General features: G+C 47.8%; 6 protein-coding genes across 6 annotated transcripts; 4 read left to right on the top strand and 2 right to left on the bottom strand.

The window, feature by feature from the left end:
• Positions 1-1,144: 1,144 nt before the first annotated feature.
• Positions 1,145-2,410, top strand: AO090023000447 (cytochrome P450; the record flags this gene model as incomplete). The annotated part of the gene is made up of 3 exons (XM_023235603.1): positions 1,145-1,202; positions 1,253-1,883; positions 1,993-2,410. The coding sequence occupies 3 exons, from the start codon at positions 1,145-1,147 to the stop codon at positions 2,408-2,410; spliced, it is 1,107 nt and encodes a 368-aa protein (XP_023090610.1).
• Positions 2,411-3,020: 610 nt separating this feature from the next.
• Positions 3,021-3,618, top strand: AO090023000446 (class I SAM-dependent methyltransferase; the record flags this gene model as incomplete). The annotated part of the gene is made up of 3 exons (XM_023235602.1): positions 3,021-3,414; positions 3,481-3,530; positions 3,583-3,618. The coding sequence occupies 3 exons, from the start codon at positions 3,021-3,023 to the stop codon at positions 3,616-3,618; spliced, it is 480 nt and encodes a 159-aa protein (XP_023090609.1).
• A 1,060-nt stretch (positions 3,619-4,678) lies between these two features.
• On the bottom strand, positions 4,679-6,146 carry AO090023000445 (uncharacterized protein; the record flags this gene model as incomplete). Its single annotated transcript, XM_001820941.1, has 5 exons — positions 4,679-4,989; positions 5,054-5,502; positions 5,562-5,676; positions 5,731-5,857; positions 5,916-6,146. 5 exons carry the CDS (start codon positions 6,144-6,146, stop codon positions 4,679-4,681), a joined length of 1,233 nt encoding a protein of 410 aa, XP_001820993.1.
• Positions 6,147-7,674: 1,528 nt separating this feature from the next.
• encA (non-reducing polyketide synthase encA) lies at positions 7,675-13,121 on the top strand (the record flags this gene model as incomplete). Its single annotated transcript, XM_023235601.1, has 5 exons — positions 7,675-7,970; positions 8,050-8,338; positions 8,387-10,307; positions 10,369-11,813; positions 11,877-13,121. 5 exons carry the CDS (start codon positions 7,675-7,677, stop codon positions 13,119-13,121), a joined length of 5,196 nt encoding a protein of 1,731 aa, XP_023090608.1.
• Positions 13,122-14,480: 1,359 nt separating this feature from the next.
• On the top strand, positions 14,481-15,722 carry AO090023000443 (NADH:flavin oxidoreductase/NADH oxidase; the record flags this gene model as incomplete). Its single annotated transcript, XM_001820939.3, has 1 exon — positions 14,481-15,722. The coding sequence occupies one exon, from the start codon at positions 14,481-14,483 to the stop codon at positions 15,720-15,722; it is 1,242 nt and encodes a 413-aa protein (XP_001820991.1).
• An 877-nt stretch (positions 15,723-16,599) lies between these two features.
• On the bottom strand, positions 16,600-17,171 carry AO090023000442 (uncharacterized protein; the record flags this gene model as incomplete). The annotated part of the gene is made up of 2 exons (XM_023235600.1): positions 16,600-16,634; positions 16,889-17,171. The coding sequence occupies 2 exons, from the start codon at positions 17,169-17,171 to the stop codon at positions 16,600-16,602; spliced, it is 318 nt and encodes a 105-aa protein (XP_023090607.1).
• Between the last annotated feature and the right edge of the window lie 150 nt (positions 17,172-17,321).

Below are 17,321 nucleotides of genomic sequence, written 5' to 3'. Positions count from 1 at the left end.
CGCTTTACAATCCTGATTTGAATTGCAACCAAACATGCAGGTAGGTTCTGATTTATGCAGACACGAAGCAACGGCTAGTACAGCAGGAAGACGATGTCAAATTTCCGAGTCTCATACCCTTGTCAATTAAAATATAAACCGAAACAAACCCAGGGTCACCTGCGTAATTACCACTACCTTATTGCATATCATAGATCCCTACCCAAAAGGAGGGTTCCCCGCTCTGTAAGTTAGTCGTGTAGGAGCCCATGCTTGAAGGTATTCGGGCATCGGTGAAACCGTTAGTCCAATATCAAATTCCGACATTGCCGGAAAAAAAAAAAAAAAAAGTTAGTTAGCCGTGCAGCAAGAGAAACGAAGATTTTCGAATCACTGTCCATTCTACAAGTGCTGCCTATTTGTACGCACCAGGTCGTGTAGGCGTGAACGAAACACCGAGTAGTCGGCATTTACATTGCACTCCTATGATGATGGCAATCCAATCGACTCTGGAGATGTGCCACCTGGCAGAGTCTGGCGTATATCTCATTCTGGTTACATTTGGAGTAGGCCTTCTATTTGGTCTAATTGTCTTGACGTCCGACTATCTGGATGGCTGGCTTAGGAGAAGGGCTCTAGGTGATATTCCTTTCGTAGATGAGGGAAGCAATATGAGCGCATGCTTGAGATGGTGGAGCCGGAAGTTTGACTGTGACAAAGAGTATGCAGAGGCGTATAAGCAAGTAAGTGAATGTCAAAACTCTCCATTAACGTTTCCAACCCAATATCATTTAACACATGTGCAGTATAGCAAGACAGGAAAGCCATATGCAACGAGACTCAAGAACAATGATCATGGCATCGTACTTCCCCTGAATTCAACCAAGGAATGGCGTACCTTACCGCATGATCAACTGAGCTTTCTGCATGCATTGTCAGAGGTGAACACCTAATGTTCGATAGACATGGGCATTATATTCTAACCAAAAGGTGTAGTTCGCCGATCTGTACATGCATACAAATATAACGGATAGGACACCTTTGCATGCAGTGCATTATTGCAACAACACCAAGACGCTAAGTACGCATCAGCCCGCTCAGGTAGCAAGGTCTATAATACTATTTCCAAGAACTAAAAAACTCTATAGGCCGGTTTAATCGTCTTATGGTTGATGCTACAGACAGAGCTTTACCATTGATCGTTGGTAAGGACACAGAATCTGGTAAGTGCCTCATACAAGTTCTACAATCTCTCCCTAATCTAATGGTGTAGAATGGAAGCGAGCGAATGCATTTCACACTATCCTTTCGTTGTGCTCAACGGTTGCGATGTCTGTACTGCTTGGACCGGAGTTCTCCATGGACACATCTCTCATACAAACTATTATGATGTACAATACTGCGATAATGCCCAGCTGTGCCAAACGGACCAGCTATCCTCGCATCCTCCGGCCATTTGTATGGCGCCTTTCACCCCTCTGTCGTGCAGTGAAGTCAGATCTATTGAAGACAAAGATAAAGCTGATCCCAGAGATAAAACACCGCATCGATATCGCACGGTCGAAAAAATGGTGGCTGGAGGAAGGCCCAATGTCTCTCTTGGATGGCCTCATCGAGACAGCATTCGAAAAAGGCTGTTTGAGTCGCAGTAGCGATCGCGGGGATGATGATCAGCAGGTAGCTTTATTGGCCGAGGAGATCATATTTTATCACTTTGAACTATCCATGCCCGTTGTGTTCTTTATTATCTTCGCTGTGTACGTGATTATGAACAACAAGGAATACTTGACTCCTCTCCGGGAGGAAATTAGCGAGGCTTTAAAGCTGTCCGGGGGAAGCTTCACACTCGATACACTGAATCATGCCCCAAAGTTGGCAAGCTTTGTCAAGGAGACATGTCGTTTGTACGATATTTCATGTTGTAAGTTCTTCCATCGGCATTCAACCCTTCATTTTATCATTTTTATCTTGAGCAGCAACTGTCCAGGTTCCAACTCTTTCTCTAGTAACCAGTTTCCGCCGCGTGATGAAGCCAATTCACCTAGAATCGATCAATTTATCTCTAAAGCCTGGCACCATCATTATGGCACCTGGTAGAGATGTCCATCTTGACCCGGATTATTATGACAACCCGACCACATTCAACGGGTACCGCTTCTACGATGCGAGTCGCGGAACCTGCACTCCGCATATATCTACCACCTCCCCGACATTCCTCACATTCTCTCACGGAATAAGTGCCTGTCCGGCACGGGTTCTTGCGACTCAAATCACTCGAACTATCTTTATCATGTTTCTTCTTAAGTTTGATGTGGAACTCGCACATGAAGAGATGCCAGCGTACGGCTTCGCTAATGGGCCAGCATATCTACCTAATCCCTCGGTCATGATACGAGTAAGGCCCTGCCAGAAAGACGTCTTAGGAGTGTGAAAGTATGTCTCCAATGTCGTATTTGATCGTGTTCTTGATAGGAGGTCTCGCATAAAAAGGGAGTCCTGGTCCTGTACTCGGCTCAACTTTGGCGTCGGCTTTACAGATGTGTGACCTGCTTCTGCAATTAATCATGTTTTGGAGATTCAAATCTTATGCTTCCCAATAATAGGCATGTACGTAGCCTTCCTGTGCTTCTTCATAGCAAGGAGGTAACAGAAGTCATGATACGCGTGATAACAAATACCGAGACTACGCTGGAAGGTGTCAATACCGTAATCCCAGTGTCTGGACACTTCCATGGGATGCCAGCGCTAGTAGAATGAGTGCCATCAAAAGGGCGATGTTGCGCCTGGGGCTACGTACATGCGAAAATCACAGGGATTGTGTACTGTTAGGTGACACAGCAGACTATTATGTGAATCGTAATACTGACTTACTGAACCTCGTACGAAGAGAAATGGCCTGCTTGGCTAGTAGAGATGGACCTATAAATTATTCCTCTGGGTGAGAAATAGCATTCATCTTCTACCACGCGATAGACTGCTCCTCGGATCATTCTTTCCTCTTGAGTTTGTGACACTCCCAACCAAATAGCAGTAAATCGACCATGCAAGAAAGTCTGACTCCAGGTTCATCCGCCCCCCTTAATATTCATGACAAGCGCTTTGCCGCCCTGTACGAATTGGGCGGCAAGATTACGGAGCTCTTTGCCAAAGAGCTGATTTCACAATCAGGCTTACCTTGGTCTAGTCAAGAGCCTTTGGTAATCCTTGACAATGCCTGTGGAACGGGCGCCGTCTCAAGCGTCCTTCATCATACTATCGGCAACGACAAGAAAGCTAACTGGCATTTGACCTGTGGTGATAAGTCAGAGAATATGCTCCATTATACCAGACAGAAAATGCTCCAGGAAGAATGGCATAATGCTGAAGTGAAGATCGTAAATGCACAAGACACTCGTCTGCCGAGTGCACACTTTACTCATATATTCACGGCCTTTGGTAAGTAGAGCATGGAATTGGATAAGTGGAGGGATATTATCAGAGTAATTGCTAATGAAATGTTAGCTTTTAATCTCTTCCCTGACGATAAGTCTGCTATGAAAGGTAGCCCCGTGGTTTGTTTCTGTTGACGGTGAGAGGGATTATTTTACTAACAAAATATATTAGAATGCGTCAGAATACTTCAACCAGGTGGCATCTTAGCAATTTCTACGTGGAAGAGCAGTAAGTCCACTGAATCCAACTCTATATTTACTTACCCATAGATGCTAATATGGGAGATGTACGACCAAAGCCATCTGGGTCTGCACGCTTAGTGCGGCCATTACCAACTTATCCGGAGATCTTCCAGCGCCGTCAGAGAAAGAGATTCATGGGGTATACAATGTCGGCTGGGACGAGGAGGCTTCTGTCCGTGCTAAGTTCGAGCAAGCTGGGTTTAATGACATCAAAGTCAGAAAGGTGATAAAGGAATATTTAGTCCCGGTGAACCAGTTTGTTGAAAGCTGCACCATCCTTATCCCCACTATCGTCAACATTTTCTGGACGCAGGATCAGCGAGATCAGTATGAGTCTGAGTTACCAATGGCCGTTCATCGTTACGTTGAGGGGAAATATGGGAGGGATGGGATGGCGTCCATGGAGGCTGAAGCTATCATTGCCACAGGCCATAAGCATTGACTTGCGTGTAAGGTTTAATATGGGATCCTAGGAATTGTGGGTATCCATGGTTATGTATTTACATCTTCACTTTCTGGGCACAGTTAAATGGCCTAGTACAGCTAGGTGGCATGGACACCGTATTTACTTGACTTATTTATCTCAAATGCTGATACATGTGCGAAGGTGACCAACAAAGCCAATACAGTAACGCCAATGGTAGACCCCCAACCCTGGGGAGAGCCGTAAGCTTCGGATTCCATCTTGCCTCAGCAGAGCTGTTAATAAGACTTCAACCTCATGTCGTTATACATACTGTTTCCTGTCGTGGCTGTGGTACATACTCATTCTAAAGAACGATTAATATCGCCGCAACCTATCCATGCTACATCACCCTCTGAACCGTTTAAAGTGAGGCTCGCAATAATCCCCTCTACCTTCTCTTCTATCAAAGGAACTTCGTCTTAATCACGCGTGGATACTGGTCAATCAAGTACTGAACATTGTAATAATCAAACCGTAACTAAAGCAAGGTACTGACTAGGCTAATGGTCATTTAGAAAGGAAATACCAGCGTTTGTGAAAGATTGATAAGCAAATGTGATCACTTCAGCCACACCTCAAGGAGACCGTGGCAGTTTCCAGGAATCTGATAAATTTTCCTGACTTCAAACCCAGCTAAAGCAAGAACTTCTTCCCACTCCTTTAAGGTTCTCTGTTTAGCACCAAGGTTCATCATAATCATATCCATCCATCCTTCCTCAATCCCAGCGTTCATATCAGGAACAATGATTTCCTCAATGAGAAGCCGGGACTTCTCTGGCTGCATTGCCGCGGCGACGTTCTTCAGGATCTGGATAATACTCTCCTGAGGCCAATTGTGCAGGCAGCGGCGGATAAGATATGTAAGAGCTCCTAAAGGGAGAGATATGGTTATGCCTGAACCCCTCAACTCCAGGTTTATGAGACAGTATCTTACCTCGAATGGGTTGCTCCTCAAAGAAGTCATATGCCATCTTCTCTATCCCATTGCCACGTGGATCTGCACTTTGGATCACATGTGCCTGATCCTGAAGAATGAATTTGCCAGGAAGACTACAACAGTAAGACCGAATGCGAGAGATTCCCATCCCAGTACCACCACCGATATCCACTGCGACCACTGTCGTAGGAGTAGGTTGCTGGTCCGATAGACTTTCCCAGGGGAAGAGGTCTATCATCCACAACTCGGTCATTGCCTGCAATGTCATACCATCATTGAAAGATGCCATCCTTGTTGGCCGCTCAGATAGGTATTCCCACATACTCTTTCCATTCGTATCATGAGCATACGTGTACGGATTATTGCTAGTGGATGTTGGCTCCCTCCATGAATTGCTCTTCAAGAATTCATGCATCTTTAGATGAGCTGGCATATGCTCATCCATTCTAAGGTAGTGCTATATCAGCTTACCATCAGCGCGTGTAGTAGTTGCATGGGCACTTACGCAAAGCGAAACATACCCCGAATTTCAGGTCTGAGGTAGGCTTCTGAAAACGGAGTGTGTCTGTATTGATTCGGTCCGGTCTCTTCAAAGAGAGCAGAGTTCCTCATCAATCGGGCTGGTTCAAGTTAGCTAAGCGGCAAATATTGTGGATTAAATGTGCGTCGCGCACCTAGCAGAGCTTCATCGACGTTCAGGTCTTCCGCAAGCTCCTTCGTACTCCGGGACTCGCCCCCAATGGGGAGTCCTTCAAATGCCCCCATCTCCAACAATGACCGGGCACATGCTACATGGGCCGTCTGGCAACAAGCGTTAGCGATCACGGCGGTATAATAAACACAAGAGGGGTAGTCGTACCCTCACAAAGCAAGTGGCAACAGTATCTATTGGGCCCTGCGCTATCTGGAGGAACTTGTAGGCCTCCTGTACGAGATTGTCGTGCGCCGTCTGATTGGCGCTATGGTCTTCTATACTTCCGTCGTGTTCACTAAGAAGTCTTGATTGGCATTCACTCGCGGCAGAATTGAGTCTCTCCAGGGCCGCTGTAATAGAATGGAGATACAGGTCTCTCTCTTCAGAAACTTCCATGATTGCGACAGTTATTTTGAATTGAGATAGATCCAGTCGTTGGATAAATGTAGTTTACGTTTGGGGTAATGGCAGGTAATATGAAAGAGAGTTTCTAAATACACAAAATGCTTGGACCTCTAACAGCTGCTACTTCACGATACCCGTACACTTATCATAAAATTTCTTGGGCCATTCTAGAAGCCAGCCAGCAACATACGATGCCTCACATGGCAGGCTGCTGAGGTGCATATGTGACATAGTAAGTCGATATCTTTCGAAATCACATTGGCTATCCTTACTGGTCTACCACTCGTCACCACTCTCACTGACACTCGGCGATTGTATTCTGTATCCAGTCCATTCGATAATTCATATCTAAGCCCGGTTACATATCCATCAGCCTCATCGGCGAATTAAACTACCAACCCTGCAGGGAGGGCTACTGCAACCATATCTAGGAATCCCTATCAACTCATAAGGGTCTTTAAGGGTTTTTTGCAAAGGCTAGAAACTGCGTCTTCCAATGAGCGCAGAGCATAAGGGACAATCCCTCGTATTCTTGGTTGTTTTTCTGATGCAATGGGCCGTTTTGCAACATGGACTAAGTAGTTGCACAAGGCCCGGCCACCGGGCTCGACTTTCAAAGGGCACTGCATCAGTACATTGGTTATCGGATATGCAATGCAGATGCCGAGTCCAGACTCTCACACACATGCTTAAATTACTCTGACTGCAAGACCCTTACCCTGGTTCCGAATCTAGCCTAAAGTTAGTCTGACGTTTCTCTCGGGGCAAACGGTGCATCAAATAGCACTGCTTCCTGGGCTTCCGTCAAACAATAACTCTAAACGTGTTGATGAGCACCCGACGTATCCACCGATATGATATTATGTCTCCCAGCTTCTACGCGTCTAGTCTGATTTACAATTGCCCTGAGCTTTCTAAGATGTATGACTTGAAGCATACTTGGATCGTATCTCACTGGCATCTTTTGCTCGTGATATGCGCCACTTCAATTATATTCAGCATGAGACGGGCCACAGGTCGATATCGATGAGAGCAACATCTGGGATAAGGCTAACGGAGGCTGATGCTGGTTGTTGTGTTGCTTTCACTGAACGCCCGTGACATAGAGTCTCGTGGAGAGGGCGACTTGCTCGAATAGGAAAATGATAGATGGTTCGATAGTGCGACACGTACGTGAGAATGTTAACGCTGGAGCGCCGAAATACGTCGCGCTTTGTTGCCTTTTCATCAATTGTTTAACTCTCACAGGCGTAGCTCTCATGATGAAGGCATGACCAGAAAGGTGGCAAGATGTAACCCAGGAACATCGCTTACTCCAAATATTGCAGACAGAGTAGCGGATGCAGCGCAACGACCCTTAATTCGTGGAACAGTGAGTCCGCGGTCTGTATAGACACATCTCGCAACATAGTATATTACGAGACAGGGCCATAAGGAGACCTGCACTTGAGCAGACGTTGTACTGTGTGCTGTATGGGTTTGACTACCAACCCATTCCGAAGTCGTTATTCCAAACAATATGCGGATCATCCATTTCAGCAACAAGTTTCCTCCAGATGATCTCGCGGATCTGTTCCGACGCTTGCGTTTGCATTCAAAGTGCCCAAACCATGTGATCTTGGCGCGAGTGCTAGAGGAGGTAACAGACGTCGTGCGAGAGGAAATCACTGAGCTTCCTGCCGAATTGAGAAGTCTGTTGCCCCCGTTCCAATCCATCCTCGATCTTGCGGAGAGCTTCAATTGGCATCAGGGGCCCCTGTCAGGAACATTCGAGTGTGTCTTTTTAGTTCTTATGCCGGTATGCCTCTTTGTCGGGTGAGTCGTTTTCCTAATGGAGAGTTTCTGCGATGAAGCAACATGAAACCGTACTAATATTGATTGGGCATTATGAGAGTCGGCCAGATGAGTTCGTTTTCCGCCGAGATACATCATTATTTACTGGGCTTGGGCTGGGATTCTTGGCCGCCACCGCGATCGTAGCGTCTCCCTCTTTATGTAGCGTGCCAGTCACGGTGGCGGAGGTGGTGCGCATGGCAATGAGGACTGGTCTTCTGATATATCAGAGATCTCAGGACCTTGAGCCGCAAAGCCTTGATGGGGCTCTTGAGAGTTGGACAAGCATTGTGAAAGGTATGGGTGAGGTAGCTGTACGAGAAGGCATCGACGAGTACAACTCATCCACAGTGAGCAAGACCAAGACACAGATAGGGGTGAAGCTAACTGTCACATAGGATACTCCACAACCCAGTTCAATCTACATCAGTGTAGTTGAGCCTGACGGTAGTGTCTTCATAAACGGTCCACCGTCAAGGCTACGGAAATTCTTTAGCACTTCAGGAAAGGTGCAATCAGCAGCCCATGCTCCGTTGCCTGTATATGGTGGGCCCTGCCATGCACCACACCTATACGACCACAGCCACAGTTCGTGGGCTGTAAAGAAATGCCGTGCGAAGGTTTTATCTCGTGATCTCTCCCATGCCGCCTATCTTCTTTCCATGGCTGATGGCAACCCCTTGAAAGCGGATACGGTATTAGAGCTATTTGAATCCGCCACGTATATTCTGTTAACAAGCATCATTCGCTGGGGTGATGTGGTCAATGCCATCACAGCGTCGTCGCCATTATTGGAGAAGGACATGAAACTGCAAGTTGAGATACTCAGACCTTCTCCTGTCGTGGATGGCTTAGTGTCTGCAATCCAGAAGAGTCACCCTGGTTGTTCCGCCTATGTTGTAGATCTTGGAGAGTGGATATTCGACGATACTCACATTAGTCCACACGGTGCCCACGAAAAGATTGCAGTGATTGGCATGTCTTGCAGGTTGCCCGGAGGGGCTGACGACTTAGAGCTGCTTTGGGAGCTGCTTAGGGAAGGGCGCGATGTTCATCGAAAGGTCCCAGCAGACCGATACGATGTTGATAGCCATACAGACATTACAGGCAAGCAGCGCAATACCAGCCATACTCCGTTTGGTTGCTTTGTGGACCAGCCAGGACTCTTCGACGCCGGCTTCTTCGACATGTCTCCTCGTGAAGCAGGACAAACCGATCCCACTCATCGCCTTGCACTTCTTACGGCCTATGAAGCTCTTGAGCAGTCAGGCTATGTCCCTGATCGCACTCGATCTACCAGACGGGAACGAGTGGGTACGATTTATGGCCAGTGCTCTGATGACTATCGTGAGTGCAACGCCGGACAGGATATCGACATGTATTTTATTCCCGGGAACTATCGTGCCTTTGCGCCAGGGAGAATCAGTTACTTCTTTAAATTCTCAGGACCCAGCTTCAATATTGACACCGCATGCTCAGCGAGCTTAGCTGCCGTTCAAATTGCCTGCTCGGTACTCTGGCGTGGCGAGGCAGATATGGTAGTCGCAGGAGGATTGAATATCCTCACGGGGTCAGACAGCTTTGCGGGTCTCAGCAAAGGTTTCTTTCTGTCTAAAACCGGGAATTGCCAGGTCTTCGACGATGCTGCAGATGGCTATTGTCGAGGAGATGGAATAGGTTCTATCATACTCAAGCGATTGTCCGATGCTCAGCAAGATAACGATAATATTCTGGGATTGATCTTAGGTAGCGCAACCAACCATTCCTCCAACGCGATTTCGATAACCCATCCACATGCTCCTACCCAGGCTAACCTTTACCGCTCGACTTTGATGCAGGCTGGGGTTCGTCCACAAGACGTAGACCTAGTCGAGATGCACGGCACAGGCACGCAGGCGGGCGACGCCGCCGAGATCGAGTCAGTTACAAAGGTGTTCAGTCCAGCTGTGCCTCGCCGGTCACAGCCATTGCGCATTTCATCAGTCAAAGCCAATGTAGGCCATGGAGAGGCGGCTGCCGGCATTACAGCGCTGATCAAGGCGCTCTTGATTTTCAAGCACAACGAGATTCCACCCCAAGTATGCCTCAGAACCACCTTGAATTCTAAGTTTCCAGATCTTCGACAACTCAATGTACATATCCCCAAAAAGATCATTCCTTGGCCGCGTTTACCCGGTCGCAAAAGGTATATTATGGTCAACAATTTCAGCGCAGCTGGGGGAAATACCAGTCTTCTCCTGGAAGAGCCCCCGGCTAGGCCAGACCCTAAAAGGATGTCCTCAAACGAGATTCGTCGTTACTGTGTCAGCAAAGAGCACAGTGTCTCTAATACGAAACCTGGAAGGGCTGCTGGGCTTTCTTAAAATGGATCCATTTGTAGATCTTGCAAGCCTTGCGTACACCACCACTGCGCGTCGTATGCATCACAAGTATCGCATAGTGGTGCATGGGGCCTCGATCCAGGAGATAGTTAAATCACTTGAACAACATATATCTATCGCCGAGACTCAATGTGCAATCCAGAAAGCTCCAACTATCGGCTTTGTCTTCTCGGGCCAAGGTAGCTTTTACCAAGGTGTTGGGCGCCAACTGTTCCAAGAATACCCGCCCTACAGGAACGAAATCCAGCGTTTAGACGAGATATGCACGTTCCACGGTTTTGACTCCATCCTCCCAGCAATCACAAGTAGAAGCTCAGATATACTAGAGATCAGTCCGTTCATGGCACAGCTAATGACAGTATGTGTGCAGATCGCCCTGTGCCGCTTATGGAGAAGCCTCGGAGTGATACCGAATGTTGTAGTAGGAGCGAGCCTTGGCGAATACGCTGCACTCTACGCTGCTGGGACCTTATCAGCCAGTGATGTTATCTATCTCGTTGGCCAACGAGCCCGGTTGATGCAGGAGTTGTGTACTATCAACAGTCACTCGATGCTGGCTGTCAAGGCGACCATCGGTGAAATTCGTCACACAGTGCGGAACAATGCGTATGAATTCGCATGTATCAATGGGCCTCGCGATGTGACCCTCGCCGCATCCGTTGAAGACATCAATGACATCCAACAGACTCTGGTATCGCAGGGATACCGAGTTGCGAAGTTGAATGTGCCCTTCGCATTCCATTCTTCTCAAATTGAGCCCATCTTGGAACCGTATAATAAGATTGCCCATTCGGTCATCTTCCGGAATCTCAAAACAGCACTCATATCTCCTCTTTTGAGTGACGTTGTATTCGACAACAAATCATTCCCACCTTCATATCTACGTGATAGCACGAGGGGTACTGTACAATTTTCCGATGCAATGACAAAAGCTCAAGAGATAGGGCTAGTGGATTCCAAGACTGTCTGGGTTGAGATCGGAGTGCATCAGACTTACACCGGTGCCATGCGCGCAAACATCCCGAATCTTGAGGTTGTGGCACCCAGCTTAAGATCTGATGAAAGCAATTGGCATACGTTAGCTGCCAGTATGTCAGCCTTGCACAGCGCGGGCGTTCACCTTGACTGGAACACTTGGTATAAGCCATTTGAATCACAGCTGCGCCTGCTAAATCTGCCTCCGTACCAATGGAACCTGAAGAACCATTGGATTCAGCATAATGGAGATTGGCTATTGCTGAAAGATAAACGGTCTAGGACTAGATATGAGAGGTCTCCTGGTCCTGCTCCGCCGCCTTTGCGTACCGCCCTCGTGCATCACATTCTGGAAGAATCATTCGGGAAAGATGGTGGGACCGTCGTCATCCAGTCAAATGTGACTGACGATGAATTTCATGCTGTCGCTTCTGGACACAAAATGAGTGGTCGACCACTCGTCTCGGTGGTAAGTGGCATACTTGAAGCCGGCTAGTCGACAAACGTTCCTTTCACTGACACTTATTCCCAGTTCGCTTACACCGACATCGCTCTTATCATGGCTAGGTATATGTACTCCAGGCTAAAATCAGGAACAGAGCTCTCGGCGATGGATTTTGGTAAAGTACGGGTCTTCCAAGGCCTAATCCCCCGGAAGGATAGGTCTAAGCCCCAGTACGTGCGAATGCGCATGCAAGCAGACCCTATGTGCTCTTCGATGCCGCTCTCACTGCATCGAGTGCTCGACGATGAGATGAATGAGGAGGAACTAGCCATTGGCGTCGTAACATGTGGAGATTCCCACTCATGGCGAGACGAATGGGCTGCGTATTCCTACCTACTGACAAGCCGTATTGAAGCGCTGCATCAGTTAGCAGACCAAGGGCTAGCAAGCCGCGTGTCAAAGGACTTGGTGTACACCCTCTTCAAAAACGTTGTCGATTACGCCGAGCATTACCGTGGTATCCAATCGGCTGTCATGTACGGCCTGGAAGCAGTTGCAGATGTCATCCTGTCACCTAGTCAAGATAGCCGGTGGACGGCACCTCCTCATCACATTGACCCCATTACCCATGTCGGAGGACTTATTTTGAACGCTGGACCAGCCATGGACCACACCAACACGATTTATGTCATGGAGGGTTGGGAATCCATGCGGTTCTCTGACTCACTGATGGCCGGAGAACTGTATCGATCATACGTCAAGATGAATCCCGCCAACGACAATTCGGGGTTCTTTTCCGGCGACATATACATATTGCATGGAAACCGTGTGATCGGAAGGGTCCGCGAGATGACGCTTCGCCCATTACCTCGCATTCTCATGAGTCGGTTCTTTGACCCCCCGGACAGCCAGTATGGGCAAATGGCTCAACAAGAACCTTCAACTGCACTTCCTTCAACACCACAGCACACGAGTTCAGCCAAAACTACAGAGTCCACTCAGTCACAGCAAGATGAGTCAGACAACACGTCGCTAGCTACCCCTGAGAACGAGAACAAAGCCCCAATCTCGGGATCCTGGCCCAACGCCAACAGCCAGCTTGTCCGCGACGCTATAGCTCTAATCGCATCCGAGACCGGGGTAGAGCCGGACGCTCTGACAGATGAAACTGAATTTTCTGCAGTTGGGGTTGATTCTCTTCTTTCGCTGGTGCTTGTGGAGAAGTTTGCTCTTGAGCTAAACATTGATTTGCAAGGCTCTTTTTTCCTGGAAACTCCGAACGTTTGTGATTTGAAGGCGTATCTCGAGGGTAACCAGATGACTTTGCGCTGAGATGTGTTTCCGATGAGGCTTGGTTTATGATAAGGTAGCTCTGATATAGTTGAGTGATAGTTGTCTTACATATTACGACAAGGCAGACGATTAACAATCACCCTGTTGACGGAAAAACGAGGCGTGAATACATTCTTCATCTTTGAGCCTCTCCCTTGTTTCAGTGAATCGATCCCACTTCTAACATCCTAGATATCTATTGGACAGGTCCTCTATAACATTCTCAAGTCGCTGTAAACCTCCATATAGATAATGATCAGTCCTTGAGACTTCCTTGAAGAGCTGAGTTTACAATATATGAAGAATTACGTACCAGCTACTTGGATCTTAAAGACAAACCATATATTCAGATATCCAAAATGTCACATTTCACTTCATACCTTAGCAGAACAATAAGTCCTTACACTCTGTAAGCATAGAATGTGTACAATCAGAACGATACTCAGAATAAGCACGACATAATCCATGGAGGATACCATGTCTATACGGTCACTGCGCGTATACCTGGTATTGACCTCGGGCCACGCGTGATAGACAGCACGTTCTGGGGCACGTCGGCACTAACTCGTGACCTTGATAGGCAATTTTCCAAGGCTACATATCCGTAAGCATTCTTTTAGTCCTCACTCAGAACATCTGTTGAGATCTGTTATGGGAAGTGCCATGCGGAGCGCAAGAGTCAAACATCTATGGATAGTGTTTAACGCCCTTTTGTGAGATCAGATATCAGGAAGATTGTATATTTTGCGCTTATCGCTGTTCGCCCTCATATTAAGCACTAGACCGCGTGCATTAGTATGAGCCTTCCATAAGAGAACTCGAAGATACCGTATACTCATTCACGAATAGTTATATCGACAAAGTCGAGGATTAGATACCGGTTACGCCATGTATCAAACCAATAGAGTGTGGCTTTACCAGAGTCTCATTTTTTCTTGGTGTTATAGTCTGGTGAGAGTGTGATAATATTGACAGGTACGATGGTTATTTCCTTTTTCAAAGTACCCCAGGTCGAGAGCAATGCTGATTCTATCAAAAAGCAGGATCAGTTACATCAGACAAATATCACGCAATCAGACGCCGACAGGGAAAGATAATAAGTAACATGGATTTTGATCTTGTCGTTACTCTGATTGGCTCCTAGGTTCTAGCTAATGAAGCGATCAACCTAAACCGGACATGAACTAGGGCTGCGCCAATCATGTGTTGGATATTGCGGTGGTGGATGCTTCATGTTACTAATTCTCAATTTGTCAGCATTGGATCTATATATTACTCTTATGTAGGCTTCTTGTCTACAGGTTCAGCCGTATAGCCCATACCAGTCTGTCCAATCCCCACATTGCATTCTATCCAAACATGACGCAGGATATCATCGACAACATCGCCGCCGAGGGCATCTCCTACTACACCCCAGCGCAAGTGCCGCCAGCAGGCACGCAAGTCGAAGGATCAACCAAGCTCTTCAGCCCCCTCACCATCCGCGGGGTAACCTTTCCCAACCGTCTATTCCTCGCACCGCTCTGCCAGTACTCCGCCAAAGATGGATACGCCAATGACTGGCACTTGACCCACATTGGCGGCATCGTCCAGCGCGGCCCAGGGCTCGCCATCATGGAGGCCACGGCCGTGCAGAAAGTGGGTCGCATCACGCCACAAGACCTTGGTCTTTACGACGATGGTCATATCGAGCCCCTAAAGCGCATCACTGAGTTTGCCCACAGCCAAAGTCAGAAGATTGGCATTCAGTTGGCCCACGCAGGGCGCAAGGCCAGTGCCGTTGCGCCTTGGTTGAGCGGTAATGCGATGGCTGTCAAGGAGGTTGGGGGTTGGCCAGATGATATCGTTGCGCCGTCGGCAATTCCTCAAGAGGAGGGCATCAATGCCGTTCCTAAGGTTCTGACCGGGGAGGATATCGGGGTGTTGAAGAAAGATTGGGCGGAGGCTGCGAAAAGGGCCGTCAGGGCGAATTTTGATGCGATTGAGATTCACGCCGCGCATGGGTATCTTCTGCATCAGTTTTTGAGTCCTGTTAGTAATCGACGAACAGATAAGTATGGAGGTAGCTTTGAAAACAGGGTCAGAATACTTCTGGAGATCTGTGAGGAGGTTCGCGCAGTTATCCCGACCGCTATGCCGCTCTTGGTCCGGATTAGTGCCACTGATTGGTTCGAGTTTGACGATAACTTGACAAAAGAGTTTCCTGAGAGCTGGACGGTTGCTCAGTCGATTCGGCTCGCTCTGCTGTTGGCTGACCGCGGCGTCGACCTGGTGGATGTTAGCTCAGGTGGTATCCATGCGAAATCCGCAATCGCGATTCGGTCCGGCCAGGGCTATCAGGTTCATTTCGCTCAAGAAATCAAGAAAGCTGTGGGCGAGAAGCTATTGATATCGGCTGTTGGTGGAATCAAGACGGGGGCTCTGGCCGAGGAGGTGGTGCAGTCTGGTATTGATGCAGTACAGGCTGGACGCTGGTTCCAGCAAAATCCTGGCCTGGTTCGCGCGTTCGCTAACGAGCTAGGTGTGAAGGTGCGGATGGCTACACAAATCGACTGGAGCTTTGAGGGTCGAGGAAAGAAGGCAAAGAAAAGCTCGTTATAAATCTGTCAGTAATTGTTAGAAAATAGATGCTTTAGATCAGGTCATTCAAACCATTCTTCATGTGTCTAAACCAACAAGCACGAACCCTCGAGACAAGAATCAAAGGCAAATAACAGCTATATGGATTGATCAGAGACTCGAGTCAATGTACACAAAATAGCCAACACCAAGGATATCGTACCTAAGACTAACCATGCTCATACATAGCCAGTGGATTATTTAGTGCAGTAGAATTTCTATGTGTCTATTGTCATTAAATTAGTTCATTGTATTCGCCAATAAAGCACTATGAAATTAGTAAACAATTCGGAAGCTGGTTTATCCTTGGCCTGTACATCACTATCTTACGTTCTAGTAGGTGATATGAGTAGCTGCATAGGATAGGCTCCCCGCAGAGCCTACAGGGCATTGGTGAGCCGATTTCACTTTGAGGTACTTTGGTCTATTTCTTGTCTCTACAAAAGATAATAGTACAATTCCAGGCTCTCTTAACCGCACCTACAACTAAACTACCGCTTCAACTCCTCATCCTGTAGTGAATCGGCTACATGCGATCCGAATGAACTTCCCCTTTGGCTTCCGCGCGTAGGCGTCTTCCATCCGTGCCTGGTGAGGTGCTCGTAGAGTACATGAGTGTTGTGGCTGTGGGCGCTACTCCAGGAGCTCTATCGGAAGCCCCAAATTTTTCCCCTTCGGCCACCACTAAAATCTGAAGTAAACTTGGGTGAGGACACTCTTGATGTCTCGGAACAAGTCTATGTATAGATGATCTTTGACTAGAATGGTCATATACTGCGAGCTGTCAACACTTTGCTAGACCTCTTAGGTGATATCTTTAGTTCCATAGTACATCCAGTGCAGGGGTGGTTTAGTTGCATCAGGCCGCGGAGAACCCCGTACCGTCAGCGAGATCTGGTCTCACATATCAGCCACTGCAGGGGCTTCATCCAAGAGCCTGGAGGACTTCCGTCATTTCCGAAATTATTTCCACTGGCTCGGGGGTGTCGTTTCAGATGTACAGCAGTCATGTCATGGGACAAGTCTTGAACGTTGAGTTTATTGGCCAGCCAGAAGTTCCACAGTTCGTTTACTAGCAGAAATGCATAAACGAGTGGTACACTCTCCAGTTTTGGAAGGAGTGAAGGCGATACTGTCAGTAAGCTCACTTCCTCTGTTCGGATGTCTCGGATTGTCAGAAATTGCAACCCATTCCTCCCCAACAGGCATCAACATGGAGCCAGTCGTTTGCCTTCCAGACATTGCCCATATCTTGTCGATTGGGTCAAAGACGCCGTTCATGGTGCTCCCAGCCGTGGCGTTGAAAGACAGCGTCCTTTTGCCACTTTCAATGGTGACATCAACCGCAGCTTTAAGAGCATCTACGCCTGTCGTCCAAGCTTCCAATGCAGTCACACTAATAACAGGGTCGTTCCTTGTAATCCGGGGCATACTAAGGGTCCGTGTAGCGAATCAGCCCTAGTGACAAATAGAATCAATGATCATCCCCCAGGAGGGTTCTAGATCACACTCATGCTGCGGAATCTCGGCTAGCTGCAGAGATGTTCCACGAATTCCGTAAGATGTTCGTGAACTACTTGC

Source organism: Aspergillus oryzae, chromosome 3 (genome assembly GCF_000184455.2).
Source record: "Aspergillus oryzae RIB40 DNA, chromosome 3".
Classification (NCBI taxonomy): domain Eukaryota; kingdom Fungi; phylum Ascomycota; class Eurotiomycetes; order Eurotiales; family Aspergillaceae; genus Aspergillus; species Aspergillus oryzae.
The sequence above is the reverse complement of the archived record's forward strand: the minus strand, read 5'-3'. Positions and strand labels throughout refer to the sequence as shown.